Consider the following 15729-nt stretch of genomic DNA (forward strand, 5'->3'; position numbering starts at 1 on the left):
AAAAGTCCCAGAAACTCCTTAACAGACTTCTCATCTTTTTTTGTCTGGGTCAGTGGAAATTAAGAAATCTCAATATTTGACAGAGGGTCATGGAATAGCCATGAGTGGCTTCCACCAGTCAGGAGAATGGGTTTGGAGTAGATATGAATTGTGCTTGCCACTTAGTAACGCTCAGGGTGTTCTGCTGTGACCACCTTCAGAATTTTGATACTTAGAAAATTACTGTTTAGGTTAGGTTTATCTAAGATAAATTTTTGGATATAGTTTTTCAATATGATATTTGGTTTAAATGCAAAATTTATTTTTTCATGGAATCTAATTTCGTACACTGTTTGCCTGATAGACATTTCTTATTTATATATTGCTTTAATTGTCTAAGGTAGTATATTTTAAATAGATTTGCACGTAACCTAGTAAGGTGTCTGTTGTTAGGTAAGGTTTAGTTACGTGATTATAATGTGCTGCATGATTCCATATAATTGTGGTTGAATCTTTTCAACTCTGTGTAATTTTTCAGAACATGAATGAAGCCTCTTCTCTGCTTAGTGCCACATGTAATACATTCATCACAACGCTTGAGGAATGTGTGAAGATAGCGAATGCCAAGTTTAAACCTGAGATGTTTCAGCTGTCCCATCCGGATCCCTTGGTTTCCCCTGTGTCGCCTTCTCCTGTTCAAATGGTTGGAACTTGTTTTTCTTCCAGTGATGTTGCATTTTTGTTTTTGTTTTTGTTTTTGTTTTTAAAGATGGAAACTGGCAGTGGAGGGAAATGGTCAACAGATAGAATATTCTGTATTGTAGCCTCTTAGCTCTGTGGGCTCAGCATGTGCCAAGGTCCTGTCCTCTTCCCTTGGAGGGACTGTGCCATTTACCCCAGAGTGCCAGAAATATATTATAATGCTCTGTGGGTGTTGTGACACAGAAAAGGTTGGGGACAGTGCTCTACTCGGTAAAAACATCACAATGGGGTGATGTTTTACTCACAAAGGAATAAAATTAATCAGATCTTTAAAGGAGTTTGACAGGGGTTTGAAAGAACATGTTACAGGGAAAACAGTATTTTATAGTCCATATTTGGACTTGAGCCCTCTGAGTAGGCAAGTTACTTAATTTCTCTGGACCTCATTTTCTTCATCTATAAAATAAAAGGTCTTCTCCATCAGCAGGTCATTGCAAAGGAGCTGATCTGTGTAATGCAGGTGCTTCATGTCAGTTTCTTTCCTTGTGATCGCTCTGAACGATTACCCTTTGCCAGGGGTGGTGAACTCCTTGTCCTTTCCAGGTTAATAAACTTGCCCAGGCAAGCTGTAGGGAACTCATAGGTGAGACAGAGTCTGATGAGACTTTACATTTCTTTCATCCAAGTGTTTTCGGGAGCCCTTTTATAGAAGGAACAATACCACTTGGCTACTACTTTAGCAATTACCTGAAGGCATATTTGTTAGAAGAAGGAATTGGGTACAACTCATTCCGAGGTTCTCTTAACCACGCCAGCCAATTTAGTTATATGAGATTTAGTAAAGATTATTACCTACGTTTATTTAGATCATCATTTTCTTTTTTTTTTTAATGTTTATTTATTTTTGAGAGAGACAGAGAAAGAATGCGAGTGGGTTAGGGGCAGAGAGAGAGGGAGGCACAGAATCCAAAGCAGGCTCCAGGCTCTGAGCTATCAGCACAGAGCCTGATGCGGAGCTCGAACTCACAAGCTGTGAGATCATGACCTGAGCCGAAGTCGGATGCTCAACCGACTGAGCCACCCAGGCGCTCCTAGATCATCGTTTTCTAATCAATGTATGATGGGCTAATAATGTCCTCTGAGACAGGTATACTATGAAAATGAGTTTTATGGGCAGATTAGTTTGGGAAGTTCTAAATGGGTCTGTCACTGGACATCTTAGAATCTCTTTTATGATAATGTGTATTATGAATCTCTGAGGAGAGGTGGTGTGCGTTGTTTCTGAAATTTATTTGACAAGTGAACCCTTCCTGTGTATTTTTAAATAACAGCTCACAAGACTGTGGTGTTCAGTAGAACATTTTGACAATATTGCCTTATAACACAACTGTAGATACGTTATGAACTGTGAGATAACCTGTATGGTTGAATAACAAGAAAAGGTCTTTTGAGGTGGGTGTATATATAACACTGTGTTCCTGAAGTTGATATATAAGGTGTCAAATACAGACTTCACTACAAATACTACTATGTTTGACCTTATAGAATCAAATGCAATAAAGCCACCTCAAAACTGCCTGTTTTTGTACTGAATTTCTGAGGAAAATGCCTTCTGTTATAAATGCTCCATAGTCCAGAGAGGTCATATGTGTATTTTATGCATAAGAAGCAATGATAACTGTTTCTTTTAAACCAAAACTTTTTATCAGTAGCAATGTTACAGGAAATCCAATAGGTTAATCTAAAAAATACTGGTTAGAGGCTGTTTATTTTTCCTTGCTTTGCCATTTTACTTCATACATAAAGCAAAAGTTGTGGCTTATGAGAATTAGTTCTGGAGACACAGATGGAAAAAAAGGTCAGTCTTTGTGGGAAAATATATATATTTTTAATAATATGAGGAAATGGGAAATAAACCTGAAAGATTTGAGAATTCTAAAACTATTAAAACTCATTGTTAAACTACTTTATGTAGCTAATATCAGTGTGTCCCTCTTAGAATAAATTTGCATTCAGTCTTATTTCAGGTCATAATGGAAGTTCAGAAAATCATCATTTTGACTCCAGACTGAGTGATAATTGTAGTGGTGATGTCATTGGATTAGTAATCCCGAAGGGAGTGACTTCTGTTAAAGGAGATGTTAATGTCCATTTGTATCTTAATGTCAATCATATTAGATGTTCTGGACTACAAAATGGGTTGGTCATATCTGTTATCATTTCAGCTGGGATTTCTCAGAGCTATTGTTGGCTTACATTACAAATACAGCAGCCACTTATTTACATAACAGACTTTAGACTTGGACTGGTAAGACCCTTGAGCCCCTGCATATAAATATAAAAGCAACCTGTAGTATAAACTGTGCTTTTCTGCTACCTTGCTAAACATTGAAATAATCTGTTTTAATTGGTGGTCTCTTTCTATTTTTTTGGTGGAGTCATTGGATCTTTTAAATTGTGTTTAGTATTTGTCATATTTATTAACACTCTGCTCATTCAGGTTTTTTAATTTTTAAAATGTATGTTTTAGAGACTTGAGACTTAGGGTTCTTCTGAGTTCTTAAAAGACTCAGATTATTAATGCTATCTTCCACAAAAACCACACTTTAGAACATCTGTATAACAGCTACCTGAATAATGAATTACAAAGAGAAGCTTTGCTACCAGCCTCTTTTCCTGGCCTTTAAGAAAAAGAGAGAGGAAGATATTTATTAGAATACTTTCTGGCTTGCTAGATACTGCTTTAAATAGTATGATTTTTTTGGATTAGTTATATATTTTTAAAATATTTTTATATACATGCACTCACATATGCACACATATATATGATATATGTTATGTATATGATGTAAAATTTGGTTTTTAGTATTGAGAAAAGAATCTAGCATGTTTTTGATAGGTGTTGAGAAAGATTCCAATTAATTGTTATTAGGGACAAAGCTTGACATTGTGCTAATAGTGTTGCTTGAGTCTGTAAAAAATAAATATCTTGGGCTAGTCATCTTTTTTTCGGAGTAAATTTGTGTTAATTATGATAATGATAATAAGAGCTGTATTCTACTTCGCATACTAATTATGCTTATTTTATTTTAAATTTCTAGATGAAGCGTTCTGTCAGCCACCCTGGTTCTTGCAGTTCAGAGAGGTAAAATAATCTTTTCTTTTAACCAAGTACTCTCAGAAATTTACCTACTTAGGGAAATTCTTTGGGCCTTTAATGTGAAGTAGTGTGGAATGGAAACTCTTTTTGAGCAGAGCTTGGTTCTGATTTGCTCAGCATTATATCTCTTAGTTACTAGTTTAGGGCCTGGTCCTAGTAGGTAGTCAGTGAAGATAAAAATGAGTGGATGAATTAACCAGCAAGGTAAGCACCTTGCCGACTATTGTACCTTTTTTAGATGTTTGAAATTATATCAAATGATGGTAAAAAAAAATCCAGTTTTGAGGTGAGCTTAGACTCACTTTACTACAGCTTTTTATAGTCACATATTCATGCTGATCTGTTGTTTACGAATTAAAGATCTTACTGAAAAGAGAGAAAAACCAATTGATATTTTAAAGTATATATGCATATGAACACATTAAGACATTTGCCTTCTAGATAGATCTCGCCAATATCCCAGGTTATTAAAATGTTCATTATCTTAAATTTTTTTTTTTTTCAACGTTTATTTATTTTTGGGACAGAGAGAGACAGAGCATGAACGGGGGAGGGGCAGAGAGAGAGGGAGACACAGAATCGGAAACAGGCTCCAGGCTCTGAGCCATCAGCCCAGAGCCTGATGCAGGGCTCGAACTCACAGACCGCGAAATCGTGACCTGGCTGAAGTCGGATGCTTAACCAACTGCGCCACCCAGGCGCCCCTGAAATGTTCATTATCTTAGTAGATAATAGTCTTTCAAGTTGCCCTAGTTGTCATATTTGGTTCTTCGGACAATGATGAAATTGTAGTGACATTAGCTTTATTTCTCTATGTTAAGAATAACTGCCGGGGCACCTGGGTGGCTCAGTCAGTTAAGTGTCCCGACTTTGAATCACATCATGATCTTGCAGTTCGTGGGATCTAGCCCCGCGTTGGTCTCTGTGCTGACAGCTTGGAGCCTGGAGCTTGCTTCAGATTCTGTGTCTCCTTCTCTCTCTGCCCTTCCCTCATTCTCTCTCTCTCTCTCGTTCTGTCTCTCTCAAAAATAAATAAACATTAAAAAAAATTTAAAAAAAAAAGAGTAAGTGCGGCACCTAGGTGGCCCCAGTTGGTTAAGCATCTGACTTTTGGTTTCTGCTCAGGTCATGATCTCACACTCATAAGTTTAAGACCCGTGTCAGGCTCTGCACTGATAGTGTAGAGCCTGCTTGGGATATTCTCTCTTTTCCTCCCTCTCTGACCCTCATGCTCATGCTCTCTCAAAAAAACAAAAAACAAACAAACAAAACTCTTAAAATAACTGTTAACTGAGCCCTTACTGTTGTTTTGTCACTGCCCCCCCCCCCACCTCCATGATTATGTAATCTGTGATTGGACTATTATGTGCACAGAGTCCAGTGATGAATATATGTATCCAGTCCTGTCAGGGAATAAAGAGTTTCACTAGCTGAATTTTCCAGAAAAATAGAAGCTTGATTCCTTTTATAAACTTTCATTTTTATGATAGAAATTTTTCTGAACTGTATTTTATCTTTTCTACCTAATTAGATAAAATATAATTAGAGTTAAAAAAATTTTTTTTCGTAATGAATCAAGATTATCATTAAGAACAGTAATGTTGGGTTTTTATACAGTGGTAGCCAAGGTGCTGTTGAGTGGTGGTGGTTTATTTCTATATTAAATATTTTAGATTGACTTGTCTACTTTTCTGATTTTCTAGACTGTTTTTTAAAATAGTTTTTACGGCCTCCATTTGCCACATTTATTTGTTCTTGCTGCTGTCAGTGAGTTGACGTCTAGCATGTTCCTAACCTACTTGCCCACCCCCTTCATTCTGCTTTTTTGATGATATGGATTGACACTAGATTCATGCACTTGTGTAGGTCATAACTTCTAGTTTTCAAACATTTGTTAACCATCTGGTATATCTAATGTCTTGGTGGACCCTTCTGTATAAAAGAAGTTGCTTCATGGTTCCCCCTTTCCATTTAATTCGGCTCAGAGGCCATATTCTTCAGGTTACCGGCTGGATTGTGAATGATTTGACTTGCCTGTGGCGTGACCTTTGAAGGAGTCAAATGTTGCTAAAATAGAACTTTGGGCATAAAAATAGTTCTCTTTCATTTGAATAAGTCATGTAAAACTACAGGTAAGTTCAGGGTGTTATCATTTGTTTAAGGCCTTATGATGCAATGCTTTTTATTTAATTTGCAGGAATAGCCACTCTGTAAAAGAACCAATATCTACACTTCACCGACTCTCCCAGCGACGCCGAAGAACCTACTCAGATACAGACTCTTGTAATGATACTCCTCTTGAAGACCCAGACAGTAAGTTAAATGGGCCCTCTCTCTTTCTTTGGCTTATTCCCCCAAATTGTGGTGGGACTCTATGTGTGTTGTAGTCAATGAAGGACACTGACAGTGAACACTGTCTTTTCCCTTTGGATTAATTCCTTAATTCAGAGCCAGGCAAATAGCACACAATCAACAGAAGCTCATAATATCCTCCTACAGACACCTTTATTATTAACTAAAAAGTGCTGAGTAACTGTGTAAATGCCATATCTTAGATTAATATGTATAACATCAAACTGTTTTCTTCCCACTATATTTTAGTAATCTCTTAGTAATGTTCTACTCCCACTATATTTACATTAAAAAAGCGTTTTAGAACAAAGCATCAATTGTGGTTGGGATTCTAGGGGAAAATAAAGGCAAGTTCTGAGTGCAGAGAAAAAAAAAATCGGTATTATTGCTTAAATAATTTGAAATGGCCAAGGAAAATAATTTTTTCTGGTGGTGGTGGTGAATTATGGTAGCATTTATTCCTATGCCCTTTTCTCCTTTTTTCTTTAAAGAGCAGCATCCTGTGATTGAATACTTTAGGCAAGGTTTTATGATTTAGGTTAAAATGTATTTTTCTCTTCCAAGAAAAAGCTTTGAAAATGTGTCAGAATATCTAGTTAGACAGTAGTGACCATGATTTCCAGTGAACACAAATAGAGTCTTATTATTACAGCTCTATTAATATACTTTTGCTTTTCAGGGTCTTTACTATTGCCCATGAAGCATGTGTGATGGAAATTACATAGAGTTCCTATTTGGGGGGCAGGTTGTGTTCCAGGAGTTTGTAAGTCTGTTGTTGGGAACAGATTTTATTTCCCTTCTGGAAATGGTGTGATAAGTGGTGTTTAGATTCTTTAGGTTGTCTAGAAGAGCTCAGCTAATTCACATTGATTAGGATAGAATTGTTTCACTGAACCAGAAGGTTAAACAGGTTTAATTAGAGGAGAATGTAGAGTTCACGAAAATGGTGGAGGTTGGAGAGGGCCTGCTGCCCATTTTCAGATTTTTAGGAGTTGATGGCATCTTTTTTTTTTTTTTTCAATGTTTATTTATTTTTGGGACAGAGACAGACAGAGCATGAACGGGCGAGGGGCAGAGAGAGAGGGAGACACAGAATCAGAAACAGGCTCCAGGCTCTGAGCCATCAGCCCAGAGCCCGACGCGGGGCTCGAACTCACGGACCGCGAGATCGTGACCTGGCTGAAGTCGGACGCTTAACCGACTGCACCACCCAGGCGCCCCCTTTTTTTTTTTAAGTCCATTTTCTTCACAGAACTATTTATTGACATAGAGGACTACTCTACACTCGTTGCCATTTTTAACTCAAGTTGAGGAAATGGGTAAAAGAAATGAAGGAAGGAAAATGGGTGAGGGTGGGAAGGGGAAGGGAGAAAGTAACTTTCCTGGGCCAATTTAGTACAACTTGAAAGAGATAAGAGGAAGAGGGTTAGGGGTTAGGTGTGGGAAGAAAAATTACTGGGGGCAGGTAATGTATATTCTGATATACCTTGTTCTTTCTGCCTTGTATACATGACCCTTTTAATCTAGAGCCCATGAAAGAGCTCTATATGCTGCCTTGTACTTTTCTCTGGATGCAGCTCTTTTTTACTTTATGGGGATCATTTTTATTTGTGACAGTGAAAATAATTTTTTTAAAGCTAGCCATTTTTCTTTGCTCTCTTTTTAAGCACGCTGGTTTTGAATTTTTTTTTTAAGTTTATTTATTTATGAGAGACAGACAGAGAGCAAGCTTGTGGGGGAGGGGCAGAAGGAGAGGGAGAGAGACAATCCCAAGCAAGCACCATGCTAAGTGCAGAGCCTGAAGCAGGGCTCAGTCTCATAATTGTGAGATTATGACCTGAGCCAAAAATCGAGGTGGATGCTTAACAGACTGAGCCAGCCAGGCGCCCCTTAATTTTTTTTTTTTTTTTAAGTAGGCTGCATGCCCAATGTGGGACTTGAACTCATGACCCTGAGATCAAGAGTCGCATGCCCTACCGACTGAGTCAGCCGGGCACCCCTGGTTTTGAATTTTTGAAAACAATTTTTATAAGTTCTGAGTATGCATGCCTTATTCCATGTAGCATTCCCCTAGTTAGCTGCTAAGGAGTGTAACAAAAGTAGTCACACATATCTGCACAAACATACACACATGCATACATATTTATATACATACATGTGTCTCAGTTCTCTAGAACTTTTTTTAAATTGGGAAGTGTAGCCTAGGTCAGAAGTTTTATCCTTAGGTTTCCTGCTATTTATCCTAAAGTTTAGTGTCTCAGTTAGTTTACAGAGCAGAGACTGAATTACTGTTCTTCTTTACAAAGTACATGTTTTACAGTTGGGTGGTCTTAGTCCGAAGCCTTTATCCCCAGATATTCTTTTCCTGGAGAGATAAAACTGCTTCTATTATTTATTAACTGGATTTTTAAAAATTATAGAAGTAATAAATGTTTATGGTAAATTCAAATAAATATGTACATATAAAAGTGCAATTGTTTTGCAACAGGGCCATGCCAGTGTGTTTAACTGTATTCAGTCGGAACTGCAATGATAGTTCTGTCAGCTGCATTCCAAGTGGAGATATGGGACCTTTCAGTGTGAAATACCTTGTCAGCTCTGCTCAGAAAGTCTTGTGGTAAAAAGAGCAAACCTGAATTAGTCCTAGTTCTGTTACCAGTTGGGTAATCTTGGGTTAGGCATGTAACCTTTTTGGGTCTTTTTTTTTTTTTTTTTTTTAACCCTAGAACACAAGGAGGATACGGACAGCATTAAAACAAATCAGGCCTGAAAAGCAATGGTTAGCTAAGAAAGACTACATTCAGTTCAGCACATGTTTATTGACTGCCCATTACATGCCAACCGTGGTTCTAGCAGTGAACAAAACCGTCTCTGCTCCAGATAGCTTCATAAGTTATTTTGTTAACTCCGAAGCTTCTCCTTATGACTGCCAATAGTGGGAAAGTTAGATTTTTCTCTATTCAACAGTCAACCAAAAAATTAGTAGGAAGCTGAAGGAATTTCATGTCCCTGAGTAGGAAATTTAAAATTGTTTTTTTCGTAAAGAACTGGAGTTATATTGATAGGCTGTTTAACCTTTTAATTTATCTCTGAATAGGACCTGTTCACTGTTCAAGAAATACACTTAATGGAGATTTGGCATCAGCAACCATTCCCGAGGAAAGCAGACTTATGGCCAAAAAAAAATCTGAATCGGAAGATCCTCTTCCATCCTTCTCTTCCTGAGGAAATGGAAGTGTCCAACTTCCTCTAAGTATTGCTATGCAAAAGCTGCTGTAATTAAACTATGTTCTAGGGAGTAGTTTTTCCCTTAGGATTTCTCTGCACTTTATAGAATACTGTAAAACAAACAAACAAAAAAACAACCCACATACCTTTGAAGTGTATTTTATCTTTATATAGTTTATTTGCAAGAGTATTTTCCTAATAACTTCACAGTATGAATGTGCATCTTTTTTTTTTTTTTTTTTTAAACAAATGATGGTGTAACATTTTGACATCCATAAGGACAAATGTAGATATTTTTCTAAAAAACTGTGAGGGACTGACAGCTTAGTCAGGGTGTATTGTAGCTTATAAACATGAAATCTTATAAACATAAGGTTTCAGTTTGACAGACGTGTGATATATGTAACTTGTGCCATGGACCAAATGGTCACTTTACCCCAGCTAAAAATGAGTTACGATAGCAGCTTGATGGTGATTCTGTTGTATTCTTTTAAGCAAAAGGAGACATTTAATATTCCAAATATTTTTAGCCCAAATACCGTGACACATTGAGGATTTTTTAAAAACCAGACTGTGCTGTCCTTCATATGTGAAGTTGACACTACTGATTTGTCAGTACCAAATGTTGGGTTAAAGTATTTAACTTTTATTTATTTATTTTTCCGTTGCATCAAAAAATGATTGCATCCTGACTTTTATGACCTACCAAATTTAAGATGTGTATACATTTGTTATTTACATTGTTCTAGAAAAGAGGTTAATGTTGTAGTGACCTTGCTCACTTACACCAGAGAAATAAACGCCTTTCAATGGAAGAGGATTTTAGTGCTTTTTTCCTAAAATAGACATTAAGCTGCTGTTGTAAGGTATTAATGTTTGCAGCTCTTTAGACTAGCTAGAGACATTTTTTATTTATGACTATTTATACAAAAAAGGAATTCTGTCAAAGTGACCACTCTACATCACTTGAGAATGGCATTATTTAATTAAAGAACAAATAGCATTTTTTGGTAGTGCCTGTCCATACCTCTTGTCAGTGTTTGCCTTGTAAACTGTTTTTTTAAAAAAATTCACTTTGGAGTGATGGTTTTGTCCAAGGTCTTGGATGAGGAGCACTTTAAAACAAACTGGTTTGGTGTTTTTAAGTTAATCACATGTTTAATAAATATATGGTTTTTGCATTCAAACGTATCATATAATACATTGTATTTTTTACATTGTTGATATTCTGTCTGATCTTTATCAAGTGCTATTAGTATTCTTCATTGCTTTGATTTTGTTTGTATATTTGGACCGCCTAGTGAATACACAAATGAGTCATATTTTTAGTTTTGTTGCCTATGAGCTTAGAATAGTGTGGCCTGTTTCACTTTAAATTTCTCTTGTAGGTTTATGTGGGAAGTTTTTTAAACAGTTAATATTTGGTATTTACTTCACTAAAATAAATCTGTAATTGTAAGTTTAAAATGGACACAATCTAAATATATTAATATGCATTGCTGCTTAAAAGTATTTGTGACTTTAAGTAGCACACAGGTCATTAGGCTAGATTAAGTGGAATTTTTCCATTCGTATGTTGTACTTCATATGTCGAATTTGAGAAAAGTTTAATAATGTAGTAAGTTTCATGTTGAGTGAGTAATCAGACTTTTTCCTTTTTTTTGTGGTAGTAAGAATTTGCATAGTGACTAGATAATGAAAGTCAAGGTGCTACTGATAGGGAGTTTTTCAGGTAGGTACTTTTTTTGAACCAGTAGGTTTATAATGAAAATACTATAACAAGCTTTTGAACTCATAGGAAACAAATCCATTTTTTTATTGCTTTATCCAAAAAGATGAGTTCCTGAACAGTTTTCTGTAAATATTTTTTAAAATAAAATGCTATCATTTCTGGTTTGTATCATTTTTTTCCCCCTTGAAACAGGTGCTTTGAACAGGTGTGCCATATTCCTAAGTATGGCTTTTATTGTTACTGGGACCTGCTTTTTCCCTTAGGAACCAACACATTTGTGAAATCATTTTTTGGGAGGAGTATAAATGTATCTTGAATTATGTCTAGGTTTTGATTAGTGAATTGATAGCATGAAGCAATCGATAAAGCTTCAGTGAACCTTGCATTTTGAGGAGCCCTGTGTATGTTCAAGTGTGCCTGACTTTTCTGAATTTTAAGAAAAAGATAAGCCAAATAAGAACAATCCTGTAAGAATTTTAGCTTGTCATAACTTTCTCTAATGTATAGGTAGTGGTTGTTCCTTTTTTGCTTTGTCTAGCTAGGCCTTGGGGTTATCGAGAAATTTGGAGACTGTTGGTATGTCATTGATCTTCTAACCAAAGCCAGTGCTTGCTTTTCTTTTCAAGTGCCTGATTTCCGTTGTGTGGGAATCCAGGCCTCCATGGTTAAAGTGACTTTGATGAGAATTGTTTTATAATTGGACTATTTTTGAATTCTCTTACATTACATTGAATTTATTGTATTACCTTCGATCAGGACAAGTTGAGAAATGGATGTTGTCACTTGAACTTAAATTCTAAAGCAGGAGATAAAGTATCTTCATTTGATAGTCACCATGGAACCTTTAACCCTGAATTGTAGTTTTTCACTGTGTATTATTACACTTAGTATTTAGAAATCACCATTAAGATCTCAGGAAATATATCTTTGTAATATATTAATATGATACTGCTGTTAACACTAATTCCACATACATTATTATATCATTAATTTGGACTGTACCAATTCTTCACTTCTTTTATTAAATGAAGTGCCTCCATGCCTGTCCTTTGAGCCTTGCTATTGCCACTTGGTACAGAGGGAGTGTTCTGGCCTGAAAGAAAGCCTGGGTAGACTGCAGGAGATCCTTCCAGGAGGTCTGTCTTTTAGTAGCCCAGGTGGGGCAAGGAAGTTGTAGCTGGTAGATAGGGTTTCCTTTTCATGTTTTTCCAGGTCCCCGGTTCTCCTTTCTTTGAATTCATACTGAATTTGTAAATTAAAAAAATTTTAGAAAAACTTTAGTTTTCTTTTTATTAAAGTAATTCATGTACATAGTTTAAAAAACCAAGTAGAACTAGAAGGCTTATAAAAAAAAAAAAAAAAAAGTCCTCCCTCTCCCCAGCTGAGTGTCCAGAGATGAGCACTTTCAACTCCTAGTGGTTTGTTCCTATTTGAAAAGATATTGTGTTACTTTTTCTTGATTTATCAATTTCAGAAATGCTTTCTTGAGTTCCTTTCATGTTAGGCAGGATTTTTCTTTTTTTTTATTTAAAAAATAATTTTTTTAACGTTTATTTATTTTTGAGAGACACAGAGAACGAGCAGGGGAGGAACAGAGAGAGAGGGAGACACAGAATCTGAAGCAGGCTTCGGGCTCCGAGCTGTCAGCACAGAGCCTGACATGGGGCTTGAACCCATGAACCGTGAAATCATGAACTGAGCCGAAGTCAGTTGCTTAACTGACTGTGCCACCCACGCGCCCCAGGATTTACTTTTCTTATATCCCTACCTCTCCCATATTTCTTTCCCATTTCTCCCACTACAAGTTAGCCACAGGTTTTTGTAAAATCAATAGCTATACAGTCAATTACCCCCCCCCCCCCCCCGCCAAATCTGCTGCTTTGCTTTCTGTGGTTTTGCTTTCTTTGGTTTCAGTTACCTGCAATCAGTCCCGGTCTGGAAGCAGATGATCATCCTCATACCATCAGGTCAGTAGTAGCGTAATACTTCATCTCAGCGCCTGTTTCATTCACCACACTTTGTCTCATCATGTAGGCATTTTATCATCTCATGTCATCACAAGAAGAAGGGTGAGTACAGTACAGTGAGATATTAGAGAAAGGGACCACATTCATACAACTTTTATTACAGTATATTATAATTGTGTTATTTTATTATTAGTTATTGTTGTTAATCTGTTACTGCATCTAACTTATAAGTGACACTTTATCATAGGTACGTATGCATAGGGAAAACCTAGTATATAAAGTGTTCAGTACTATCTGTAGTTTCAGGTATCCCCTGGGGGGTCTTGGAACATATCCCCCAGGGATAAGCTGGGGAACTACTCTAAATGTTGGTCACTAAGGAACCCCGTGGTGAACTATCATTATTTCCTCTCAACTATAACCTTATTTTTCCCTGAATTAATAATTACCTGATTTTAAAATTTGCTTAGTTTTTTATATTCAATTGCAAAGATTATTCAAAGGGTTAAATGCTCCAAAACATCATATAATCTATCAAATTCCTTTTTTTTTTTTTACCTTCGGGGACCTTTCTTCCACAATCCTTCATCTTCTGCCATCTGGACTGTTGTTCTCTAGGCCTGTGCATGGCTCAGCGGTCATTCTGGGACCTACTTTGTTTTTTAGTTTTATGTTGGATTTCCTGTTTATTGGATCCTATGACTTCCTATTTCTTGATTCACTGCCCCTTTTTTTTGCCAACGTGTATTCACTACTGAAAACTTCCTAGAAAAAAGTATGGCAAGCTAAAGACTTTGAGGCTTTACAGGTCTGAAAATGTCTCTACTCTTGAATGGTTGGTAGTTTGGAGTATATGTCGAAAATAATTTTTTCTCAGAATTTTAAAAGCAGTGCTCCATTGTCTTATTGCATTCATTATTTCTGTGAGAATTCTGAAACTATTCTTTCATACAGACCTGTTCTTTTACACTCTGGAAGCTTTTAGAGGCTCCTCTTTACCCCTGACATTTCATGATGTTGTGTGGGTCTTTATTCATGCCAATGGGTACTCAACTTGGTGGAGTCTTTCAATTTGTAGACTTGTCTGTTTCATTTCTGGGAATATTTCTGTGTTATCTTTTTCACAATTTTCTCTCCTCCAGTTTCTCCATCCTGTCTTTCTAGAATTTCTATTATTTGAATGGTGGAACTCCCAGATTGATCCTCTAATTAAAAAAATTTTTCCTCTCCGGTTGTTCATTGTGTTGTATTATATTTGTTCTTTTTGTTATCATCCAGCTCTTCCATTGATTTTTTTTTTTTTAGCTATGTATTTTAATTTCTAAGATTTTTTTTTCTCTCTGTTCCTTTTTTATGATACCGTTTCATTTCAGTGGGGATCTTTTCTTTGGAGCCATTTGGTTTCTCTAGAAAGGACTCCTAAGTTTTGGTAGGGTAGAAAAAGAGGGCTGAGGACCCCAGAGTTTATATGGTGGCTTTTCCTTAATCTCCTACTTTCAGCGTCCCTATGTCCTGACCCGCCCCACTCCAGCCTTCTGTGGATGGTGATATCCACATTCAGTTTCTCATTCAGTTTCTTCTGTGCATAGAGGTTGGGTGGGTTGTCTGGCTGTGGAAAGTGGGAAGAAGACGTGGGGTCCAGTTGCTTTTTATACAGATTTCTAGTCCTATATTCAGCTGTATACTTCACTCCCTTTTTCTGTAACACCTGGTACTTCCAAGTCCTGAACTTATTAGGTGCTAGGTAGAATGTATTTGTTGGCTTCTCTCTTCTGGGGACTAAGGCTTTAACTTCCTCCATTCTGCTAGATTAGTTATCACACCTCCTCTTGTTTTCTATTTTTATGAACGTTATTAAAATCTCATGGCTGTATAGCCTGTTTTCTTTGTCTTTATGGACTAATACCATTTATATTCCTTTGATCTCTTTTTGGTGGGGTTTGGAGGTAGAGAAAACAAATATAAGTGGTCAGTCTACTGTATTTAACTGGAAGTCTAGATTTCAATTCAGATAGTGTGCAGAAAATAAAACTGTGTGTATTATTCTGTAATTTATTGTTTCCACTTTCTAATGACTTTTAACTAATATGATTCTACTGTACTACCTACCTTATAGAGTTGTTGTGAGGATTAGAAGAATCAATACATCTGAAGCAATTAGAACAGTGCCTGACACTTGGTGTGTGTTAAATCAGTGTTAGCTATTATTAATATTGTTGCTACCATTATTATTTTTACTACTATCACCCTTATTTCAGTAATCCATTAGATCTAAATTAAAATGTTTTCATCACAGGAAGAATTATTGACATATGGAAAAATCTAGTGTTTGATAATATTGACCCTCATTTAACTAGACTTCACATGGAATGTTCAGGGGTTAGATGTAATCTTTCGAAGATACATGAAAGCCTTAAAAAATCCAATCAGTAGTGATTACTGCATACGATTTTAAAAGCATATAATAACAATTTTGATGTGTTTTTAAGCTTTATTGGTATTGTGTTTTGATCATCTAAATGTGAAGTATAGAAAATAAATTTATGGAGGTGATGTTTATTATGCCTTTCCTACAGCCAGTAAATGTATACTCTTTGAGTATATAGAGT

At 36.3% G+C, this 15729-nt stretch overlaps 1 protein-coding gene across 1 annotated transcript in view; it reads left to right on the top strand.

Annotated features, from left to right (window-relative positions):
* The window catches only part of PLEKHA3 (pleckstrin homology domain containing A3), a 26769-nt gene extending 14652 nt beyond the window's left edge, over nt 1-12117 (top strand). The window contains exons 5-8 of the mRNA XM_040475520.1: nt 518-682; nt 3783-3826; nt 6039-6154; nt 9291-12117. Of these exons, the coding sequence (XP_040331454.1) occupies nt 518-682; nt 3783-3826; nt 6039-6154; nt 9291-9418 (453 nt within the window). The 3' untranslated portion in view covers nt 9419-12117. The remainder of the gene's footprint in view (nt 1-517; nt 683-3782; nt 3827-6038; nt 6155-9290) is intronic.
* The last annotated feature ends 3612 nt before the right edge of the window (nt 12118-15729 follow it).

This window comes from Herpailurus yagouaroundi, unplaced genomic scaffold, assembly GCF_014898765.1.
Source record: "Herpailurus yagouaroundi ecotype Mexico unplaced genomic scaffold, PumYag 140, whole genome shotgun sequence".
NCBI lineage: Eukaryota > Metazoa > Chordata > Mammalia > Carnivora > Felidae > Herpailurus > Herpailurus yagouaroundi.